Source organism: Coregonus lavaretus, assembly GCF_964263955.1.
Source record: "Coregonus lavaretus genome assembly, chromosome: 28".
Lineage (NCBI taxonomy): Eukaryota > Metazoa > Chordata > Actinopteri > Salmoniformes > Salmonidae > Coregonus > Coregonus lavaretus.
In genome coordinates, this window is record NC_140015.1 from 740,891 (window position 1) to 761,782 (window position 20,892).

The following is a 20,892-nucleotide window of genomic DNA, read 5'->3' on the forward strand; positions in this document are numbered from 1 at the left end:
CAATGTAGAATATATGCTGTAGACTTCAGCAAAGCGATGACAGAACAGAAATGGTCAATATCCTTTACTGAATATAATATTTTAATCAAAATGTGAAACCCTTAGTATGAAATTGTAAATGTATTGAACTGATCATTTGCATGCATGTGTTAGTTACTGGTATTGTGAAATGTGACGTGTCATATCTTGAAAGCTTTCTAAATGATCTATTCTACGATAATATTTTCCCAGTATAAAATTCCAGAATTTTGGAAGAAGAAATATTTTAAAGAGCAATCAAACCCTGTCGAGCAAGATAACGGTTCTTGTTTGTGCTCCACACATGATGAGTAGGCTACCTGGTTTCCGGGATGTGAGTCGAATTCGTCTGTCTGCGACACAAGACGCCCATCTTGCAAGACCAAATATTTGCGTTGAGTAATCCTAGCATGCCGCGGCCCATTAGAAGAATTCGGGCCCTTTGCTCTGCAAGATGCTTCAGATATGCAGAGGAATCACTATTCGGGTTTTTGCTATACTGTCCTTCCTGTGACTCAAATGCTAACAATTTGTTTAACACAACTCTCTTAAATAGTGAATTGACAGACTCCCTTTGCTGCTGGTATAGTGAATATCATTATACAATGATTATGAATAGCAGAGTGGAAATTACCAATACGATGAGGAAGTTAGTGTGAGTATTTTCCATAAGCGTCACAGTGCAGCACCTGTCCTGGGCCCTATGCAATTTGGAGGAATTTGTGACATCCATTTGACCTTACTGCTGCCTAAAGCTGGGTGTACACTACATGACTTTCAAAATCCTAACATTGCTGAGCCTCTCACATTAAATTATCGTCCTACCTGTCGTTTTTTTGTCTTTCCAACATAGTGGTGCGCAGACTAAACAATGTGACAGTCGGGGGTCACACACAAGATTGTTCAGTTGTTTGTGAGGATTCTCTATACCAAAACAATGACGTGATTACATTTTTAACATAGTTAGAATGAGCTGTGGCTCAAAGCAGCCTCATAAATGTTTTCAGTCAGACATTCACACCTGCCATACAGAGTTGAAATACACTATATATACAGAAGTATGTGGACACCCCTTCAAATTAGTGGATTCGGCTAGTTCAGCCACACCCGTTGCTAACCGGTGTATAAAATCGAGCACACAGCCATGCAATCTCCGTAGACAAACTTTGGCAGTAGAATGGTCTTACTGAAGAGTTCAGTGACTTTCAACGTGGCACTGTCATAGGATGCCAATTTTCCAACAAGTCAGTTCGTCACATTTCTGCCCTGCTAGAGCTGCCCCGGTCAACTGTAAGTGCTGTTATTGTGAAATGGAAAGTCTAGGAGCAACAACGGCTCAGCCGCGAAGTTGTAGGCCACACAAGCTCACAGAATGGTATCGGTGAGTTCTGAAGCGCGTAGCGCGTAAAAATCGTCTGTCCTCGGGTTGCAACACTCACGACTGTGTTTCAAACTGCCTCTGGAAGCAACGTCAGCACAAGAATTGTTCGTCGGGAGCGTCATGAAATGGGTTTCCATGGCCAAGCAGCTGCACACAAGCCTAAGATCACCATGCGCAATGCCAAGCGGTGGCTGAAGTGGTGTTAAGCTTGCTGCCATTGGACTCTGGAGCAGTGGAAATGCTTTCTCTGTAGTGATGAATCACGCTTCACCATCTGGCAGTCCGACGGACGAATCTAGGTTTGGCGGATGCCAGGAGAACGGTACCTGCCCCAATGCATAGTGCCAACTGTAACGTTTGGTGGGGGAAAATAATGGTCTGGGGCTGTTTTTCATGGTTTGGGCTAGGCCCCTTAGTTCCAGTGAAGGGAAATCGTAATGTTACAGCATACAATGACATCCTAGACGATTCTGCGCTTCCAACTTTGTGGCAACAGTTTGGGGAAGGCCCTTTCTTATTTCAGCATGACAATGCCCACGTGTGCAAAGCGAGGTCCATACAGAAATGGTTTGTCGAGATCAGTGTGGAAGAACTTGACTGGCCTGCACAGAGCCCTGACCTCAACCCTATCGAACACCTTTGGGATGAATTGGAACGCCAACTGCGAGCCAGGCCTAATCGCCCAACATCAGTGCCCGACCTCAGTAATGCTCGTGTGGCTGAATGGAAGCAAGTCCCTGCAGCAATGTTCCAACATCCACTGGAAAGTCTTCCCAGAAGAGTGGAGGCTGTTATAGCAGCAAAGGGGGGACCAACTCCATATTAATGCCCCTGATTTTGGAATGAGATGTTCGACGAGCGGGTGTCCACATACTTTTGGTAATGTAGTGTATGTAGCCAATACATTTTGAATTCAATTACATTGATTGTGAACTTCAGAGCTGTAACGATTTGATGCTTTGGTTAAAGGCTACAAACGCATACTAGTAATAGTCATTGCTCGAGAGTCTACACATTCTGGTTGATGCGATACAACGTTATCATCGCACTAGTGAGCTCTCGTTGGCTATTGTTGGTCACTGTTAAAAATGTTTAGTTGCACTACAACAGCATTGCAGATTTTGTGCTGATAAAATCAAACATGTTTGAAACTATCCGGACAGCTCAAAGACGGCATCGGTAGCCCCAAGACTGTGTCTCTGACCCACTCGCATTCAACAAGCGTCGGTGACGGCCGCGTTACCCCGTGTAGGAAACGACATCGGGATTTATTCTCCGATCTCGAAAACTTGTCTGGGACAGCTAAATCGTGGCCAAAATCGTGTAGTGTATGCCCGGCTAAATGAAACTGTCGTCAGTGTGCTGCTAACAGTATAGCTTCCACCACTGTCCCTGTCCCCATACCGGGCTCAAACTAGTGATCCTCTGATCGCAAACACTCGGACCGCCCTTGAAAATGTACCAACCAATTGAGCTAAAGAAAACGATCCAATTCGCTAGCTCCATTGGCAAAATTTTAAGCTAGCTGTGGAGTGGGCTTAGATCACGTTCTTAACTCTGATAAACTAACAATTTCTTCTTCTTAAAGCTCTCTACCTATCACTCATATTTTCCAATTCCTCTCCCCCACCTTTCTATCATTCCTCCCTCGCTCCCTCCCTCCTTTGATCCCTCAGGCATCAGAGGAGAGCTCGCTGCGCGCTCTGGAGAGTCTCATGACAGAGTTCTTCCACAGCTGTACAACCAATGAGCGCAAGAGAGAGATTGGTGAGTGTGGCACTGGTGGTAGTGCCGTGCCAAATTTGATCTGGGTACAGAAACCTGTCCATTCAAAAGTATCGTTGTGCAACCATCTGTACAAGTCCGGCCACCCTTATGAAATTTGGCATGGTAGTGGAATGGACCAGAGCCATGTACTGTGGTGCACTTGGTATGCGATTTGAAATTGTAATGGGTGCTGATATGTTGGCTCAAAGTTCCATGATAATTGCATTCACGCAACGCTGTTGTCATGGTGCCAAAATGGTGGCCAGTTTGCAGAACTTTTTATATTGATTTGCTATGGACTATGGAGTGTGGATGCAATTTGAATGACAGATACAGGTAATAAATCCTCATATTTGTAAAGTAAAAGAATGCAGTGCTGAGGCAAAGGGATCGTAGTGAGGACGACTTGATACTACTCTGAACTGTGTTTGGTGAGCTCTCTGGCGCCCAGAGCTGCTGAGGCATCACCCAAGTGGGTGCTACACATTGTGAAGGAGGAGAGGTCCAGTAGCTACACCACAGACTGGTTCCCAGAGGAGTCCTCTACGTGATCGTCACTAGACTCATCAACCATCGCCCTGACCACCTTCCTCTGATCAAGTCATGAACTGTCCCACTCCATCATTGGAGGATGCATGTACTCAGACTTGATCTCTATTGGTTGACCTAACTAGCTAAGCTACTCATGATGTATTGCTTGTTTTTTGCTTTTTAAGCGCTTTGACATTCTTATGAATAGCACTATAGAAATGTTATTATTATTACATTTGTGATATGTTTTTATGTAAGCAATGACTTCAAATGACTCAACATAAAATAAATCATGTGCTTCCTTTATTTCTGCCCTTTCTGCAGAAGAGCTGCTGAATAACTTTGCTCAGCAGATGGGAGCATGGCGCCACTGCTTGTACTTCCTCTCAAATACTCGGAACGAGTATGTGATGATGTACAGTCTCACAGTATTTGAGGTAAGTTCATTTGGTGAACGTTATGAATAGTCTGGTAGTAGTATTGTATAGGCCCATCACCTGAATGGGTTTCCAACACCTTTAGTCTCAACATTGGAGCCCAATCCCACACATATGCAGTTTGTAATCAACTCCATGACGGACAAAGCCTTGTAATACAACTATTGTACTATACAATACTGAAATATTCTGTGCTACACCCGAGTGGCGCAGTAGTCTAAGGCACTGCATCGCAGTGCTAGCTGTGCAACTAGAGATCCTGGTTCGTATCCAGGCTCTGTCGTAGCTGGCCGCGACCGGGAGACCCATGGGGCGGCGCACAATTGGCCCAGCGTCGTCTAGGGTAGGGGAGAGAATGGCCGGCAGGGATGTAGCTCAGTTGGTAGAGCATGGCGTTTGCAACGCCAGGGTTGTGGGTTAGATTCCCACGGGGGGCCAGTATGAAAAATTTAAAAAAGAATGTATGCACTCACTAACTGTAAGTCGCTCTGGATAAGAGCGTCTGCTAAATGACTAAAATGTAAAATGTAGAGGTGCCAATGGCTTTGCTGTACTTGACTCGCAAAGAGGACACCGTTACATAGCAATGGTTATTTTAATGGGGCTGCTTTCTGTTGATAATATGCAAATAAACTAAATAAATTCTCAGAACTGAATGCAGATGTCACAAATTGACAGTTTCAGAACATGAGATCTCGTGTTCAAGACAGATCTCTTTGCTCGGAGATACGGAACTTTAAACTATAGTTTATTTTATACTAAACTAACATTGGCTAACCTGTTGATAGTTCAATTGGTGATTGAAGAACTCCAGTTGAAGTTCCAACCCCCCTCCCCCCCCCCCCCCCCCCCCGTCTGTAAGGCTGTCATTAAGGCTAAGCTTGTTGTGACTTGTTAGTGGTGTGAAGCCTGAGTAGGTCAGTGGGAGGGTCACATGCAAAAACCCATAGAAACAACAAAGCATCTATAGGCTACACTTTTTCAGAGAAGTAGTGTCCTGGTTGATCATTGTGGCGTCATAATTAGAATTTTGCAAATTGGTTTTGAATTTGTGTTCTGTTTGTTGGAACTTGTACTGTGGATGTTTTCAACATCACTTTGCTTGATGATCATAAGATCCTCACATGTTTTCATGGAAATGGGTCTCTCCAAGAGGTTATTGGATGCATGTCATTTGTGTAGGCTCATTAGTGTTTGATCACTGTTGTTGAATACATTAACATTGTAGTCATTATGCTGATATATTTTTGGAACCTCCAAACAAGAAGTTCCTTCGTGAAAATAAAGTTTTTCTATTCTGTATTTTTTATGCGTATCAGTGCATGGCTGACTATTCCCAAGTTCGTTGCTGTAAATGAGTGTGTTCTCAGTGAACTTACCTCATAAAATAAGGGTTAAGTAAAATGAGGGATGTGACAAATGAAACATTTGAAAGTTTAAACATATATATTTTTTAATCGGTTTTCCATTTAAACAATAAGAAAAATTCATCAAATTCCAGGTGAATGCACAATGCAGCTGCCAGCAACGGTTTGGGTCTTATGTTGCGTCACTTTCAGATGGTTAAGCATTGCACCTGTACTAACATTACTGTACCTCAATTCCACCTCGCAAAGTTTGCATTTCCTCATTAACTTCTTATAGTACAGGACTTCCCTGCTGTCGCTTGCCTTTCTCTGCATTTTTTCCAACGATGACGTAATAGTGGAGAGTCAACTCCAAAATAATTGATTCCTCCCGGTGTCGACTCCCATTTCTAAGTGTCAAGATTAGATTCCGCTAGGAATAGACTCCTAAGATTCTGTATTTTTGGAACGGAGGAGACTGATTAGTTGCCGTACTTTCGAGAACACAAACACTCGCATCTTTCATAGCGAGCAAGGGATGGAGAGAGATGGGCACAGTATAGGCAGGTCGGCAGACAGTCAGAACCGTGCACTAGGCCCATCTATCGGCAATCAAAAGCTGTATCTCGCAATTTCTTGGCTTGCAATGTTTTGCTTCTTCAGTAAAGCAGGGCCCATCAATGAATAGGATATTGAGATGAGCGAGATGCAACACTTCGCTCTCACGCAGTCACACAGTATCTGTGCATGTGCACGGGTTCGCTTCACGCGGTTCACAGTATCACTAAATTGATCACTAACATTTTGAAGCTGAGCCATTTGCTTGTGCTGTGCTGCGCAGTACAGTCATATCGGACTAAGATTAGCCGGCCGCGACCGGGAGACACATTTGGCCCTGCGTCGTCCAGGGTAGGGGAGGCAATGTCCGGCAGGGATGTAGCTCAGTTGGTAGAGCATGGCGTTTGCAATGCCAGGGTTGTGGGTTCGAAAAAAATAAAAAATGTACTGTAAGTCGCTCTGGATAAGAGCATCTGCTAAATGACTAAAATGTCAATGTAATCAAACACTTCATGAGAGCCCATGAGCTCATGTTGCGCACCATTTCTATAGGCAATGCAGTTGCGGGAGAAAAGAGTCATGGCCTCTAATAAAAAGAGGAGGATCCCATCAGCTTTCTATAGGCTAGGTCTACTATATTTATTTCTCAACTTTCCTAATATTAAGCACATTGCTTATCTTTACAACAGGAGTATGAAAAATGTATGCACTCACTAACTGTAAGTCACTCTGGATAAGAGCATCTGCTAAATGACTAAAATGTAAATGTAAAATGAGTAATGCCTACCTGGCTGGCATGAAAATAAACCACGGGGAATGCGTCCTCCATTTGCTATTTAAGTGCATAGATTACATGTATTTTTTCCCGCTGCCCCTGTTTCGATACAGGTGCATTATAGTGGTACATTCTAAATCAAAACACATTTCACACATATTATTTAGTATATGTAAAGACAAGATTAAATCAAGAATAGTGTGATGGGTGACAATATTAGCCTATCACTTGTGAATGATATGTTATCACTTGTGAATGATGCCCAGCATAAGAAACAATGCCTTTTTTTGCGACTTTTTCACACCTCATGTAGCCTAGCCCATAGGCCTATATGTTTTAATAAGGTTTGTATCACAACTGAAGTGGCCAAATAACTTCTTAAAATTAAGCACATTAATCCACTTTACAAGGGGTGTAGAGCCTAACTGGCATATATAAGCAGTGCAAGTATCCCTTTAAGCCATTTTTTCTCAGTGTGATTTATAATTATGAACATCACTAAAAGCCCAAAGATATTTCGTAACACTTATTAAACTGTCCGCCATAACGCTTCATAAGTGTTATTAAGCTTCATAGCATGCGTCATAACTTGTCAAATATATATTATGACAATATAATTTATCTTGTGTATGTGACATGAAAAGCGCTTAAAATAAAATGTATTATTATAATGTAATAAGTGCATATACACATGCATTGTGACATTGTGGTATTCTTTAGTCTTATGACATCTCTGATTATAACGGCTGCATAATAGCGTCAAGTACTTCCATGGCACGTCAAAATTGTCAGAAAACGTGTTGGACAGCTCATAATGTTGCAACAGTTTAGGATTTTATGAGCGTGTTACGATGCAGAACAGTAATTAATGGCTAAACCTATGAAGTTGTCAGAAGGTACACCGTTTCCAAGATATATATATATTTTTTTATCTGTTAAAATGAGAATTTCCCTTAACCCATAGTGGTTTTATAACCTTTGTTATTGTTAACACATTGATATTAGACGTATCTGACCATGTGGTATTTTGCTGATGACTGGAATGAATATGCAATAGCAAGAGAAGACACCCTACACTTTTGAACTGATAGGCCTACTTATGGTTATGAGCGTAAGTTATAAGTGTTTTAAAGCAAGTTTGGCTAGTTCAAATAAAGTTACGCAAAGTGGTCATCAATAACTCCTGAAAATCTGCCCATTGTTTCCTTTTCAGAACCTGGTCAATAAGATGTGGCTGGGAGTAGCCTCACAGGACAAGATGGAGATCCGTAGCTGCCTGCCCAAGCTGTTGCTGGCCCAGCACAAAGCTATGCCCTTCTTCATACGCAACAAACTCTGCAAAGTCATAGTGGACATTGGTCGCCAGGACTGGCCCATGTTCTACCATGATTTCTTCACCAACACCCTTCAGGTGAGCCCTGCTAAAATTGTGTTGATTATCTTATGTTGGCTTTATTTGATTAGTCCCTCACAAATTGTTCATAGAGGTTCAACTAACTTTCCACTAGCCCTAAACCTAACTCAAGTTGTTGCATATCAGGAAGGAATAGGGCAGGATTCCCGAATAGGTGGCCCCCCAGGTTTTCTGAGCAAAAAAACCAAACTATTATTATTGTAATATTGTAATACTTTTCGTTGTTGGACATAAGACTGTAAAATCACCAGGAAATCAACTCAAAGTTATTTTAATTTAGGAAATCTGTTACCAAGTTTTCCCACATATGAATGGAGGCAAATGTGATCGTATCCAAATGTAATCAAGGTTTAAATTTTTTAGCAAATAATATGAACTGTGTACAAAACATTAAGAACACCTTCCTAATAATGAGTTGCAACCCCCGCCTTTGCCCTCAGAACAGCCTCAATTCTTCGGGGCATGGACTCTACAAGGTGTCAAGTGTTCCACAGGGATGCTGGCCCATGTTTACTCCAATGCTTTCCACAGTTGTGTCAAATTGGCTGGATGTCCATTGGGGAGTGGACCATTCTTGATAAACAGAGTGTGAAAAACCCAGCAGCAAAAGCAGTTCTTGACACAAACCGGTGCGCCTTGCACCTGTTCAAAGGCATTTAAATATTTTGTCGTGCCCATTCACCCTCTGAATGGCACACATACACAATCCATGTCTCAAAGCTTAAAAATCCTTCTTCAACCTGTCTCCTCCCCTTCATCTACACTGATTGAAGTGGATTTAACAAGTGACATCAATAAGGGATCATAGCGTTCACCTGGAATGTCATGTAAAGAGCAGGTTTTCTTAATGTTTTGTACACTCTGTATCCGTTTGGGCCTCATTCGGTCAATTTGCAGTGTACAAATTATGTTCCAGCCCCCCGACCATCTGCTCAAGAAAAGCAATGCCCCATGGCTGAATGTAATTGGGAACCCCTGGAATAGGGGTAACTCTTGCTCACAATTAACAACTTGATACTTTATATATATATATATATATATATATATATATATATATATAAATAAATATTTAGGCCATCAATGGCCTTCATCAGAATGTTGTTGCATATCAAGTAGCACTTGATAGATTGATTTATTATTTAGGTTTGTACGCCTTTTATAGCCTTTTATTTATATCCTAAATAAAGTCAAGCCCAAACAACATTACAATAAATATATAAAAATGAAAAAAACAGTACTGACAAAGCCATACAACAGAAGCGAAGTAAAGTGACATAGGCCTGTCATTTGATACAATAGTCTTCATATGGTCACCCTGCTAGCATTTTAAAAGGATATTTCATCGCTATATCTGTATCTCAACTGTTTTAGCATCTGGCAAATTGTGCATGGAAAGCACTTGGCTGCAATCCACAATTTAGTTAATTTGCTTGACAGGCAAAAGGTTAAAGGCCCAATGCAGCTGTTTTTATATCAATATAAAAATATTTTCTGGGTAACAGTTAATTACCTTACTGTAATAGTTTTCCATTAAAATGGTCAAAAATAAACAAATCCATTTCTCAAGCAAGAATTTTGCTAGGACTGTCTGGGAGTGGTCTGAGTGGGGAGGGGAAACTTGAAAACTAGCTCTTATTGGCAGAGAGGTTCGGAATAGGGCTGTTGCGGTGGCCGTTTTACCGCCACACCGGCGGTCACGAGTCATGAAGGCAGTCAAATTCCACGTGACCGTTTAGTCATGGTAATTAGGCTTCTCCAAGCTCTGATGCTGCTGATGGTCATTAGTAGCCTACCAAACTTGCTAACTGCCTGGTACTCAGCACTCTATTGTCCATCTAATCACTCTGACATCAATGCAAATGTAATCGAAAACTAATCACACTTCATGAGAGCCCATGAGCTCATGTTGCGCAACATTTCTATAGGCTATGCAATTGTGCAAGAAAACAGAGTGATGGCCTCTATTAAAAAGAGGAGGATCCCATCAGCTTTCTATGGTCCTCTGTAGCTCAACTGGTAGAGCACGGCGCTTGTAACGCCAAGGTAGTGGGTTCGATCCCCGGGACCACCCATACACAAAAAAATGTATGCACGCATGACTGTAAGTCGCTTTGGATAAAAGCGTCTGCTAAATGGCATATTATTATTATTATTATTATTATTATTATTATTATTATAGGCTAGGTCTACTATATTTATTTCTCAACTTTCCTGATATTTAGCACATTGCTTATCTTTACAACAAGAGTATAGCCTACCTGGCTGGCATGAAAATGAACCACGGGAAAAGCGTCCTCCATTCTCTATATAAGTGCATAGATGACATGTATTTGTTTTCCCGTTGCCCCTTTTTCGAGACAGGTGCATGATAATGGTCCATTCTAAATCAAAACAAATGTCACACATATATTATTTAGTATGTGTAAAGACAAGATTAAATCAATAATAGTCTGATGGGTGACAATATTAGCCTATCACTTGTGAATTATATATCATCACTTGTGAATGATGCCCAGAATAAGGCAAGAAACAAAGCCTTTTTTTTGCGACTTTTTCAAATCATAGTCGCACACCTAATTTAGCCTAGACCATAATTCTCTATGTTTTAATAAGGTTTGTATCACAACTGAGGTGGCCAAATAAGTTCTTAAAATTTAAGCACATTAATCCGCTTTACAAGGGGTGTAGAGCCTAACAGGCATACATAAGCAGCGCATGAGTTTCAAGTTTGGGAAAGGTAATTTTCACCATGAAAATGCACCTTTTATAATAAAAGCATTACATGCATAATCGCATTTGCAGTCACTTTTGATAATGGTGCTTTCCTGCTAATGGAACATTCACGCTTATAGCCTACTGCCATGTGCGCATTGCTGCGCTTATAATGTGAAGAAATAGCCTAATAGTTTATCAACATTTTAAGCTAATTGTTCTGATCTGTTGCGTCAGCCACATTGCGTAAAAAATGTTATTTGTATTAATTTGGGATCTATCGCATCCCACAACTGTCCCAGACTATGTTTGGAATATTTATTTCTCGCACAGAATAGAATAGGTCAACTTTTGTACAATGGGGGATAGTAGATTGACATAGGCTAGTGCTTTTGCTGTTCGTTAGGCCTACTCATCTGGTTGGCTGACGAAAAGTAAATGTGGACAGTTCTTCCGATATCTTCAATATGCACCTTGGAATTGGATAAGGACGCGCGCAGTTGCGTCCCCGATGTGTCGGTCTTCACTTGTAGCCTATGAGAAAGACCAGATCACATGACGGAGAGCCATGTGGATGAGAGGTTCTTCGGAGCGAGGGGCACAACGACCACTGGCCGCAAAAGGCATGGATTTTTTTAGGGCGCATTACGACCACACAAAGGGGATGCCGCCGTGAAAATCGAGGCATTATCAAGTGCTTGTCAAATTGGGAATGAGAGATTGATGAAGTGTGTACAGTCTGCGCAAGAAATCTAAGCAGAGCTCATGCCTTTCAAGCAACTTTTTTCAAATCATCATTAGTCACATCATGCAGCCTTACAATGTATTAAAAATCGAAAAATATAGTCAAACGTTTGTAGTTACATTAATAACTCTAAATTAAGCATATAGGAGTACCTATTTCTTTGTTAACCACTCAACATAGAATAGCTGCATGTGCGCAGTCCCTCAAATCGTTTGGAAAAAATATATTTTCTATTTTATTCAGCTTTGTTCAGTTGTATTCGTCATACTATAAAATAATATAAAATAATGCCACGGAATTCTAAGCAAATCTTCTGCTAAATTAGCTAGTGTAGCCCACAGCCATTTGGCATAGCCAGATCAGGACCTAACATAAGGACAACTCAGAGTAGCTATTCTGTTCTGAAATAGACTACATTTTTTTAAAATTATGCTTCTTTAAACCTGTCTAAAATAAATAATGGATTTGTTGTGAAGGTGTAGGCTATATTAAATGGATTTATTATACTTTAAAATGTAGATGTTCCAAAGGTCTGCATCACGGGTTTGTAGGCTATGTGTGGAAGCCAGGAGATGCTAAATGTGTTTGTTAATTAACGGTCAATTACTGTGAGACCAACAGTTATTTGCTTGACAATCACCGGCTGACAAAATTTCGTGACCGCCTCAGCCCTAGTTCGGAACGCTCTTTGTTATTGGTCTATTAGCTAATTCTGGTGATGTCACCAAGCAAGCCGAAACTCCACCCATGCAAAGCCTGCTGATTAGAAGGTCCTATGAAGATTGTATTTTTAAACAGCAACTATCAGGAAATAACAATTATATATATTTTTCTCACACATTTAGAGTGTTAGTTTCATCAGCTGTTGTACAATATTATATAAAACACAGGAAAAACATAATTTTGACTGCTCTGGGCCTTAAATTTCCATTGGCCATTGGAAGCCTTTATTATAAGTTATAATCCCCATGTCATCATCCAGTCCTATACATACAGTTGCAGTACAGTGCTGAGAAAGTTTGTGAACACTTTAGCGTTTTCTGTATTTCTGCATAAATTTGACCTAAGATGTTATCGGATCTTCAAAACAAGCATGTTTTGTTGTAGCCTCTAACCTTATCACTCATCATTATTCATGATTCATTCATGTTTTTTCTTAATTATGGCATTATCAGGTTTAATGTTCAGAAACATCTTCTATTCTTACTTACAATAAAATTGACTCCAAAATTGCATTATGCACAATTCAGTTCTGGTTGGGCAAAACATAACCCAAAGTACGACACAAAAAAACTGCAAATGTATACAATGAGTTTGTAGAGTTACAAGCGTGATGGAATCATTCCATGCAAGGAATATGGGACCAAATACTAAACTCGTGACTACATTAATACACTTTTATTGAGCTCATTAATATAGAGGTTCAAATAATAGGTACAATTTATGCAGAAATACAGAAAATGCTAAAGGATTCAGAAACTTTCTCACCACTGTATGTATAGTCATTATATATATATATATATATATATATATATATATATATATATATATATATATATATATATATATATATATATATATATATATATATATATACCAGTATCGCGACAAGGAAACAATACACAAAGCGGATTTAACTTCTTTAGAGAAACAGCCCTAATGTTGGAAACAAACATCATTATGTTGTCATCCAGCGTCATATTTCTTTGTTTTCCAAGCTATAGCACACAATATTTCACATACAACAGGTTTTTAAAGGACCATAGAGTTTGGTCTGCTTTGTGTTAAAATGTATGACATGGGAAAAATATTGCCCTAATGTACAGTATATTGCTTTTCAATAAGTGTATTTATTGGATGTTTTAGCGAATACATGCTAAACATAAGTAGAATTTAGACCATACTAACAGTAACACAATAAATGAACTTACACAAAATCAAATTAAATAAAATTGTATTTGCCACATGCGCTGAATACAACCTTACAGTGAAATGCTTACTTACAAGCCCTTAACCAACAATGCAGTTTTAAGAAAAATAAGTGTTAAGTAAAAAATAGATAAGTAAAAAATAACTAATAACAAATAATTAAAGAGCAGCAGTAAAATAACAGTAGGGAGGTTATATACAGGAGGTACCGGTACAGAGTCAATGTGCGGGGGCACAGGTTAGTCTAGGTAATTGAGGTAGTATGTACAGTACCATTCAAAGGTTTGGACACACATACTCATTCAAGGGTTTTCCTTTATTTTTACTATTTTCTACATTGTAGAATAATAGTGAAGAAATCAAAACTATGAAATAACACATATGGAATCATGTAGTAATCAAAAAGTGTTAAACAAATCAAAATATTTTATATTTGAGATTCTTCAAGTAGCCACCCTTTGCCTTGATAGCTTTGCACACTCTTGGCATTCTCTCAACCAGCTTCACTTGGAATGCTTTTCCAACAGTCTTGAAGGAGTTTCCACATATGCTTAGCACTTGTTGGCTGCTTTTCCTTCACTCTGCCGTCCGACTCATCCCAAACCATCTCAATTGGGTTGAGGTCGGGGGATTGTGGAGGCCAGGTCATCTGATGCAGCACTCCTTCACCCTCCTTATTTGTAAAATAGCGCTTACACAGCCTGGAGGTGTGTTGGGTCATTGTCCTGTTGAAAAACAAATGATAGTCCCACTAAACCTAAACCAGATGGGATGGCGTATCACTGCAGAATGCTGTGGTAGCCATGCTGGTTAAGTGTGCCTTGAATTCCAAATAAATCATAGACTGTGTCACAAGCAAAACACCCCCACACCATAACACCTCCTCCTCCATGCTTTACGTGGGAAATACACATGCGGAGATCATCCGTTCTCCCACACCGCATCTCACAAAGACACGGCAGTTGGAACCAAAAATATCAAATTTGGACTAAAGACCAAAGGACACATTCTCACCGGTCTAATGTCCATTGCTCGTGTTTCTTGGCCCAAGCAGGTCTCTTCTTCTTATTGGTGTCCTTTAGTAGTGGTTTCTTTGCAGCAATTCAACCATGAAGGCCTGATTCACACAGTCCCCTCTGAACAGTTGATGTTGAGATGTGTCTGTGACATGAACTCTGTGAAGCATTTATTTGGGCTGCAATTTCTGAGGCTGGTTGAGAGAATGCCAAGAGTGTGCAAAGCTGTCATCAAGGCAAAGGGTGGCTAATTTGATGAATCTCAAATATAAAATACATTTTTATTTGTTTAACACTTTTTTGGTTACTACATGATTCCATATGTGTTATTTCATAGTTTTGATGTCTTCACTATTATTCTACAATGTAAAAATAAAAACCCTTGAATGAGTAAGTGTCCAAACTTTTGACTGGTAGTGTACATGTAGGTAGAATTAAAGTGACTATGCATAGATAATAAACAGAGAGTAGCAGCAGCGTAAAAGAGGGGGGGGGGGGGGGGGGGACAATGCAAATAGTCCGGGTAGCCATTTCATTAGCTGTTCAGGAGTCTTATGACTTGGGGGTAGAAGCTGTTAAGAAGCCTTTTGGACCTAGTATGTGTGTGTTCTGTGTGTGTTACTGCAGCTGATCCAGTCTCCTACCATGGCTTCTCTGGGGCTGGTTTTGCTCAAGACCACGTCCGAGGAGCTGGCGTGCCCGCGGGAGGATTTGAGCGTGGCACGGAAAGACGAGCTGCGCAAACTGTTGCTGGAGCAGGTCCCCACGGTGCTGGGACTACTGACAGGTGAGCAACTTCAACCATTCATTACAATGGGAAATTGGGAGGTGAAACACTGGCGGTTCACCAAGCGGAGCAGCTCCCAGTGTTCATGCACGTTGGCACCACTTGGCACGGATGGCGAAAGTTTAGAAATTAAACTAGGCTGCTCTTATGTTAGTCAACCAAAATTGAGTAGAATGTACCATGGCTAAAGCAGTATGGCTTTCTCTATAAAACGCATTGACATTGTTCACTAACCTAATGTTAAAGGGATTCTTCGGGATTTTGGCAATGAAGCCATGTATCTACTTCCCCAGGGTCAGATGAACTCGTGGATACCATTTTTATGTCTCTGGGTGCAGTTTGAAGGAAGTTGCTAACCAGCGTTCGCGCAATTGCTAACTAGCGCAATGACTGCATGCTAGTAGATACCATAGACTTCCAGTAATTGCGCTAATGCTAGTAAGCAATTTCGCTAACACTAGTTAGCAACTTCCTTTTTACTGGATGCAGAGACATAAATATGAAGTATCCCTTTAACTTAATTAGCCAGCATAGAGCAAGTCCCCGTCACCACAGCCGCGAAGTCAATATTTTTTTTGGGGGGTTAGCTTTTTGCATAGGATTTAGGGTTAGGCATAAGGTTAGCAGTGTGATTAAGGTTAACGTTTTTAAAATAAAATTTTAAGAAGAGAAATTGTAGAAGTAGGCAGGGTTTATGACTTTGTGGCTGTGGTAACTAGTGACAACCATCATGGGTGCCTGACTTTGTCTGAAAGTGGAGGTGCAAAAGCTTGGGGGGGGGGGGTCTTTACTTTTTTGGGCCGCTGTTTGAAGTGCTGTCACCATGAACGTTTTTTCTATTAACTTGTTTTAGCAGAATACATATTTGATGCAAAGAGGGTAGAAATCGTCAATTTGGTTGATGTGGCGCAGTGGTCTAAGGCACTGCATCGCAGTGCTAACTGTGCCACTAGAGATCCTGGTTCGAATCCAGGCTCTGTCGCAGCCGGCCGCGACCGGGAGACTCATGGGCGGCGCACAATTGGCCCAGCGTCGTCCAGGGTAGGGGAGGGAATGGCCGGCAGGGATGTAGCTCAGTTGATAGAGCATGGCGTTTGCAACGCCAGGGTTGTGGGTTCGTTTCCCACGGGGGGCCAGTATAAAAAAATATGTATTCACTAACTGTAAGTCGCTCTGGATAAGAGCGTCTGCTAAATGACTAAAATGTAAATGTAAATGTTACTTACCAAGCCAAGCAGACAGACCCGGCGTCAGGATAAAGTGACAAAGGGGCAGTTGAAATCGGTTAGGGGGCACAATTTTGGGGGAATTGGAATTATATTAAATTCTGCTAATTTCATGCTATACCACAAACATAAAGTTAAAATGCTGAAACTCCGAGACCATTGGCTTAGAATACCGACACAACTGCGAATGCGAACGAATGAATGCGAACAGAACAAAACAGTGGTAGGCCTACTATAGGCTATTTATGCTACTTACATTAACAGTAAACAAACGCAGTAAACAAAAGGCAAATGGAATTTACCAAAACATAGCCTACTAAAGTGAGATGCAGCCATGCACAGCGGTCTTATCAATAGGCCTATAGGCCCACTTCAAACATGGAAAATTATGCAGCTCATGAGTTCATCAAATTCGACCCACCCACATAATCAATTAAGCATTGCTGGCCTACCATTAACACATTTCCAGTACGTACATTTCTCATTTACAATCACGAAAAGCAATGCGCTACCAAGAAGCAGTAGCATGATGAAACATGTAGCTATACCCAGGGGCGTCATGTGGGTTCTTGCATTGGAATTATATTTAATTCTGCTTATATCACGCTATACAACAATAAACATAAGTTCAAATGCCGAGATCGTTGAATGCTTTTGACCACACTAAGCAAGGCCGATTTGGCAATGAAAACAGGCTGGCTAAAGAAGTCATTTTGCCATTCCATACCCTAGGTTTTTGCTGAAAATGACGCCTCTGACCACCAAGATTTTGAACAAACACAACCAGTTAGATCGTTTCTTACCAAATCAAATTGTATTTGCCACATGCGCCGAATACAACAGGTGTAGACCGTACAGTGAAATGTTTACTTACAAGCCCTTAACCAACAATGCAGTTTTAAGAATAAATTGTTTAAAAAATATATTAAAGAGCAGCAGTAAAATGGCAGTAGAGAGGCTATATACAGGGGGTACCGGTACAGAGTCAATGTGCGGTGGCACAGGGTAATTGAGGTAATATGTACATGTGGGTAGAGTTAAAGTGACATAGATAATAAACAGAGAGTAGCAGCAGCGTAAAAGAGGGGGTGGGGGAGACAATGCAAATAGTCTGGGTAGCCTTGATTAGCTGTTCAGGAGTCTTATGTCTTGGGGGTAGAAGCTGTTAATAAGCCTTTTGGACCTAGACTTGGTGCTCCGGTACCGCTTGCCGTGCGGTAGCAGAGAGAACAGTCTATGACTAGGGCCTTCCTCTGACACCGCCTGGTATAGAGGTCCTGGATGGCAGGATGCTTGGCCCCAGTGATGTACTGGGCCGTACGCACTACCCTCTGTAGTGCCTTGCGGTCGGAGGCCGAGCAGTTGCCATACCAGGTAGTGATGCAACCAGTCAGGATGCTCTCGATGGTGCAGCTGTAGAACTTTTTGAGGATCTGAGGACCCATGCCAAATCTTTTCAGTCTCCTGAGGGGGAATAGGCTTTGTCGGGCCCTCTTCACGACTGTCTTGGTGTGTTTGGACCATGATAGTTTGTTGGTGATGTGGACACCAAGAAACTTGAAGCTCTCAACCTGTTCCACTACAGTCCTGTCGATGAGAATGGGGGCGTGCTCAGTCCTCTTTTTTTTTTTTCCTGTAGTCCACAATCATCTCCTTTGTCTTGCTCACGTTGAGGGAGAGGTTGTTATCCTGGCACCACACGGCCAGGTCTCTGACCTCCTCCCTATAGACTGTCTCATCATTGTCGGTGATCAGGCCTGCCACTGTTGTGTCGTCGGCAAACTTAATGATAGTGTTGGAGTCGTGCCTGGCCATGCAGTCATGGGTGAACAGGGAGTACAGGAGGGAACTGAGCACACATTGAGGGGCCCCCATGTTGAGAATCAGCGTGGCATATGTGTTGTTACCTACCCTTACCACCTGGGGGCGGCCCGTCAGGAAGTCCAGGATCCAGTTGCAGAGGGAGGTGTTTAGTCCCAGGGTCCTTAGCTTAGTGATGAGCTTTGAGGGCACTATGGTGTTGAACGCTGAGCTGTAGTCAATGAATAGCATTCTCACGTAGGTGTTTCTCTTGTCCAGGTGGGAAAGGGCAGTGTGGAGTGCAATAGAGATTGCATCATCTGTGGATCTGTAGGGACGATATGCAAATTGGAGTGGGTCTAGGGTTTCTGGGATAATGGTGTTTGTGAGCCATGACCAGCCTTTCAAAGCACTTCATGGCTACAGACGTCAGTGCTACGGGTCGGTAGTCATTTAGACAGGTTATCTTAGTGTACTTGGGCACCGGGACTATGGTGATCTGCTTGAAACATGTTGGTATTACAGACTCAGTCAGGGACATGTTGAAAATGTCAGTGAAGACACTTGCCAGTTGGTCAGCGCATGCTCGGAGTACACGTCCTGGTAATCCGTCTGGCCCTGCGGCCTTGTGAATGTAGGGCGAGGGAGAGCTTTGTACGCGTCTCTGTGTGTGGAGTAAAGGTGGTCTAAAGTTGTTGTTTTTTTCCTCTGGTTGCACTTTTAACATGCTGGTAGAAATTAGGTAGAATGGATTTAAGTTACCATGCATTAAAGTCCCCGGCCACTAGGGGCACTGCCTCTGGATGTGCGTTTTCCTGTTTGCTTATGGCCTTATACAGCTCATTGAGTGCAGTCTTAGTGCCAGCATCGGCTTACTCGCTCGCTGTCGGATCCTTACAAAGCACCCCGACCAACGTCCACGATATCTCCGTCTCTTTCTCATGCGAGTGACGGGAATTTGGGCCTTGTCGGGTGTCTGTAGAATATCCTTCGCGTCCGACTCGTTGAAGAAAAAATCTTCGTCCAGTACGGGGTGAGTAATCGCTGTCCTTATATCCAGAAGCTCTTTTTGGTGGCAGAAACATTATGTACAGAATAAATTACAAATAACGCGAAAAAACACATACAATCGCACAATTGGTTAGGGGTCCGTAAAACGGCAGCCATCTCCTCCGGCGCCATTTTCTTCAATCAGAAGAGTTGCAGCCTCCTTCATGCTCTGTTGAACTTCCTGAGTAATAGATCATTCTCCCTGAAATCTTCTTGTAAGATCCCCCTTAAATGCCAGTTGGATTAGTTGACCTTTTCTTGGGTTCAGTCTGTGCTGACTGAACACGTTTGTCCAAGAGGAAGATGAGTTCTTGCTGGCTATCATTAACAAGTGTTGACACCTCAGTCTGTTCCCATGGCACTTAGATTTTATTTATTTTTTGCAGTGTATTTCAAATGCTCCTTGCTTGATGTGATCCTTGCTAATACATAATCCTTTGGTTCTATCAATAGCATGCTTCCAGTTACAGTGCCTTCAGAAAGTACCCCATCATGTCAAAGTGGAATTTTTACAAATTAATAAAAAATGAAATGCTTAAATGTCTTCAGTCTAAGTATTCAACACCTTTTTGTTATGGCAAGCCTAAATAAGTTCAGGAGTAAAAATGTGTTTAACAAGTCACAAAATAAGTTGCATGGACTCGCTCTGTGTGCAATAATAATAGTGTTTAACATGACTTTTGAATGACTACCTCATCTTTGTACCCCACACGTACAATTATCTGTAAGGTCCCTCAGTCGAGCAGTACATTTCAAACAGATTCAACCACAAAAACCAGGGAGGTTTTCCAATGCCTCGCAAAGAAGGGCACCTATTGGTAGATGGGTAAAAAAAAAAAGCAGGCATTGAATATCCCTTTGAGCATGGTGAAGTTATTAATTACACTTTGGATGGTGTATAAATACACCCAGTCACTTCAAAGATACAGACGTCCTTCCTAACTCAGTTGCCGCAGAGGAAGGAAACCACTCAGGGATTTCACCATAAGGGCAATGGTGACTTTAAAACAGTTAGTTTAATGGCTGTGATAGGAGAAAACTGAGGATGGATCAACAACATTAGTTACTCCACAATATTAATCTAATTGACAGAGTGAAAGAAGGAAGCCTGTTCAGAATACAAATATTCCGAAACATGCATCTGTTCGCAACAGTAATACTGCAAAAAATGTGGCAAAGCAATTCACTTTTTGTCCTGAATACAAAGTTTTATGTTTGTGGAAAATCTAATACAACGCATTACTGAGTACGATTCTACAATATTTCAAGCATAGTGGTGGCTGCATCTTGTTATGCAGAGTTTTTCAGAACAAAAAAGAAACGGAATGGAACTAAGCACAGACAAATTCCTAGTGGAAAACCTGGTTCAATCTGCTTTCCAACAGTCACTGGGAGATGAA

At 41.5% G+C, this 20,892-nt stretch overlaps 1 protein-coding gene across 1 annotated transcript in view; it reads left to right on the forward strand.

Moving 5' to 3' along the window:
• The window catches only part of xpo6 (exportin 6), a 72,535-nt gene that overhangs the window by 661 nt on the left and 50,982 nt on the right, over positions 1–20,892 (forward strand). The window contains exons 2-5 of the mRNA XM_084146148.1: positions 3,076–3,166; positions 4,022–4,134; positions 8,027–8,224; positions 15,257–15,416. Of these exons, the coding sequence (XP_084002274.1) occupies positions 3,076–3,166; positions 4,022–4,134; positions 8,027–8,224; positions 15,257–15,416 (562 nt within the window). The remainder of the gene's footprint in view (positions 1–3,075; positions 3,167–4,021; positions 4,135–8,026; positions 8,225–15,256; positions 15,417–20,892) is intronic.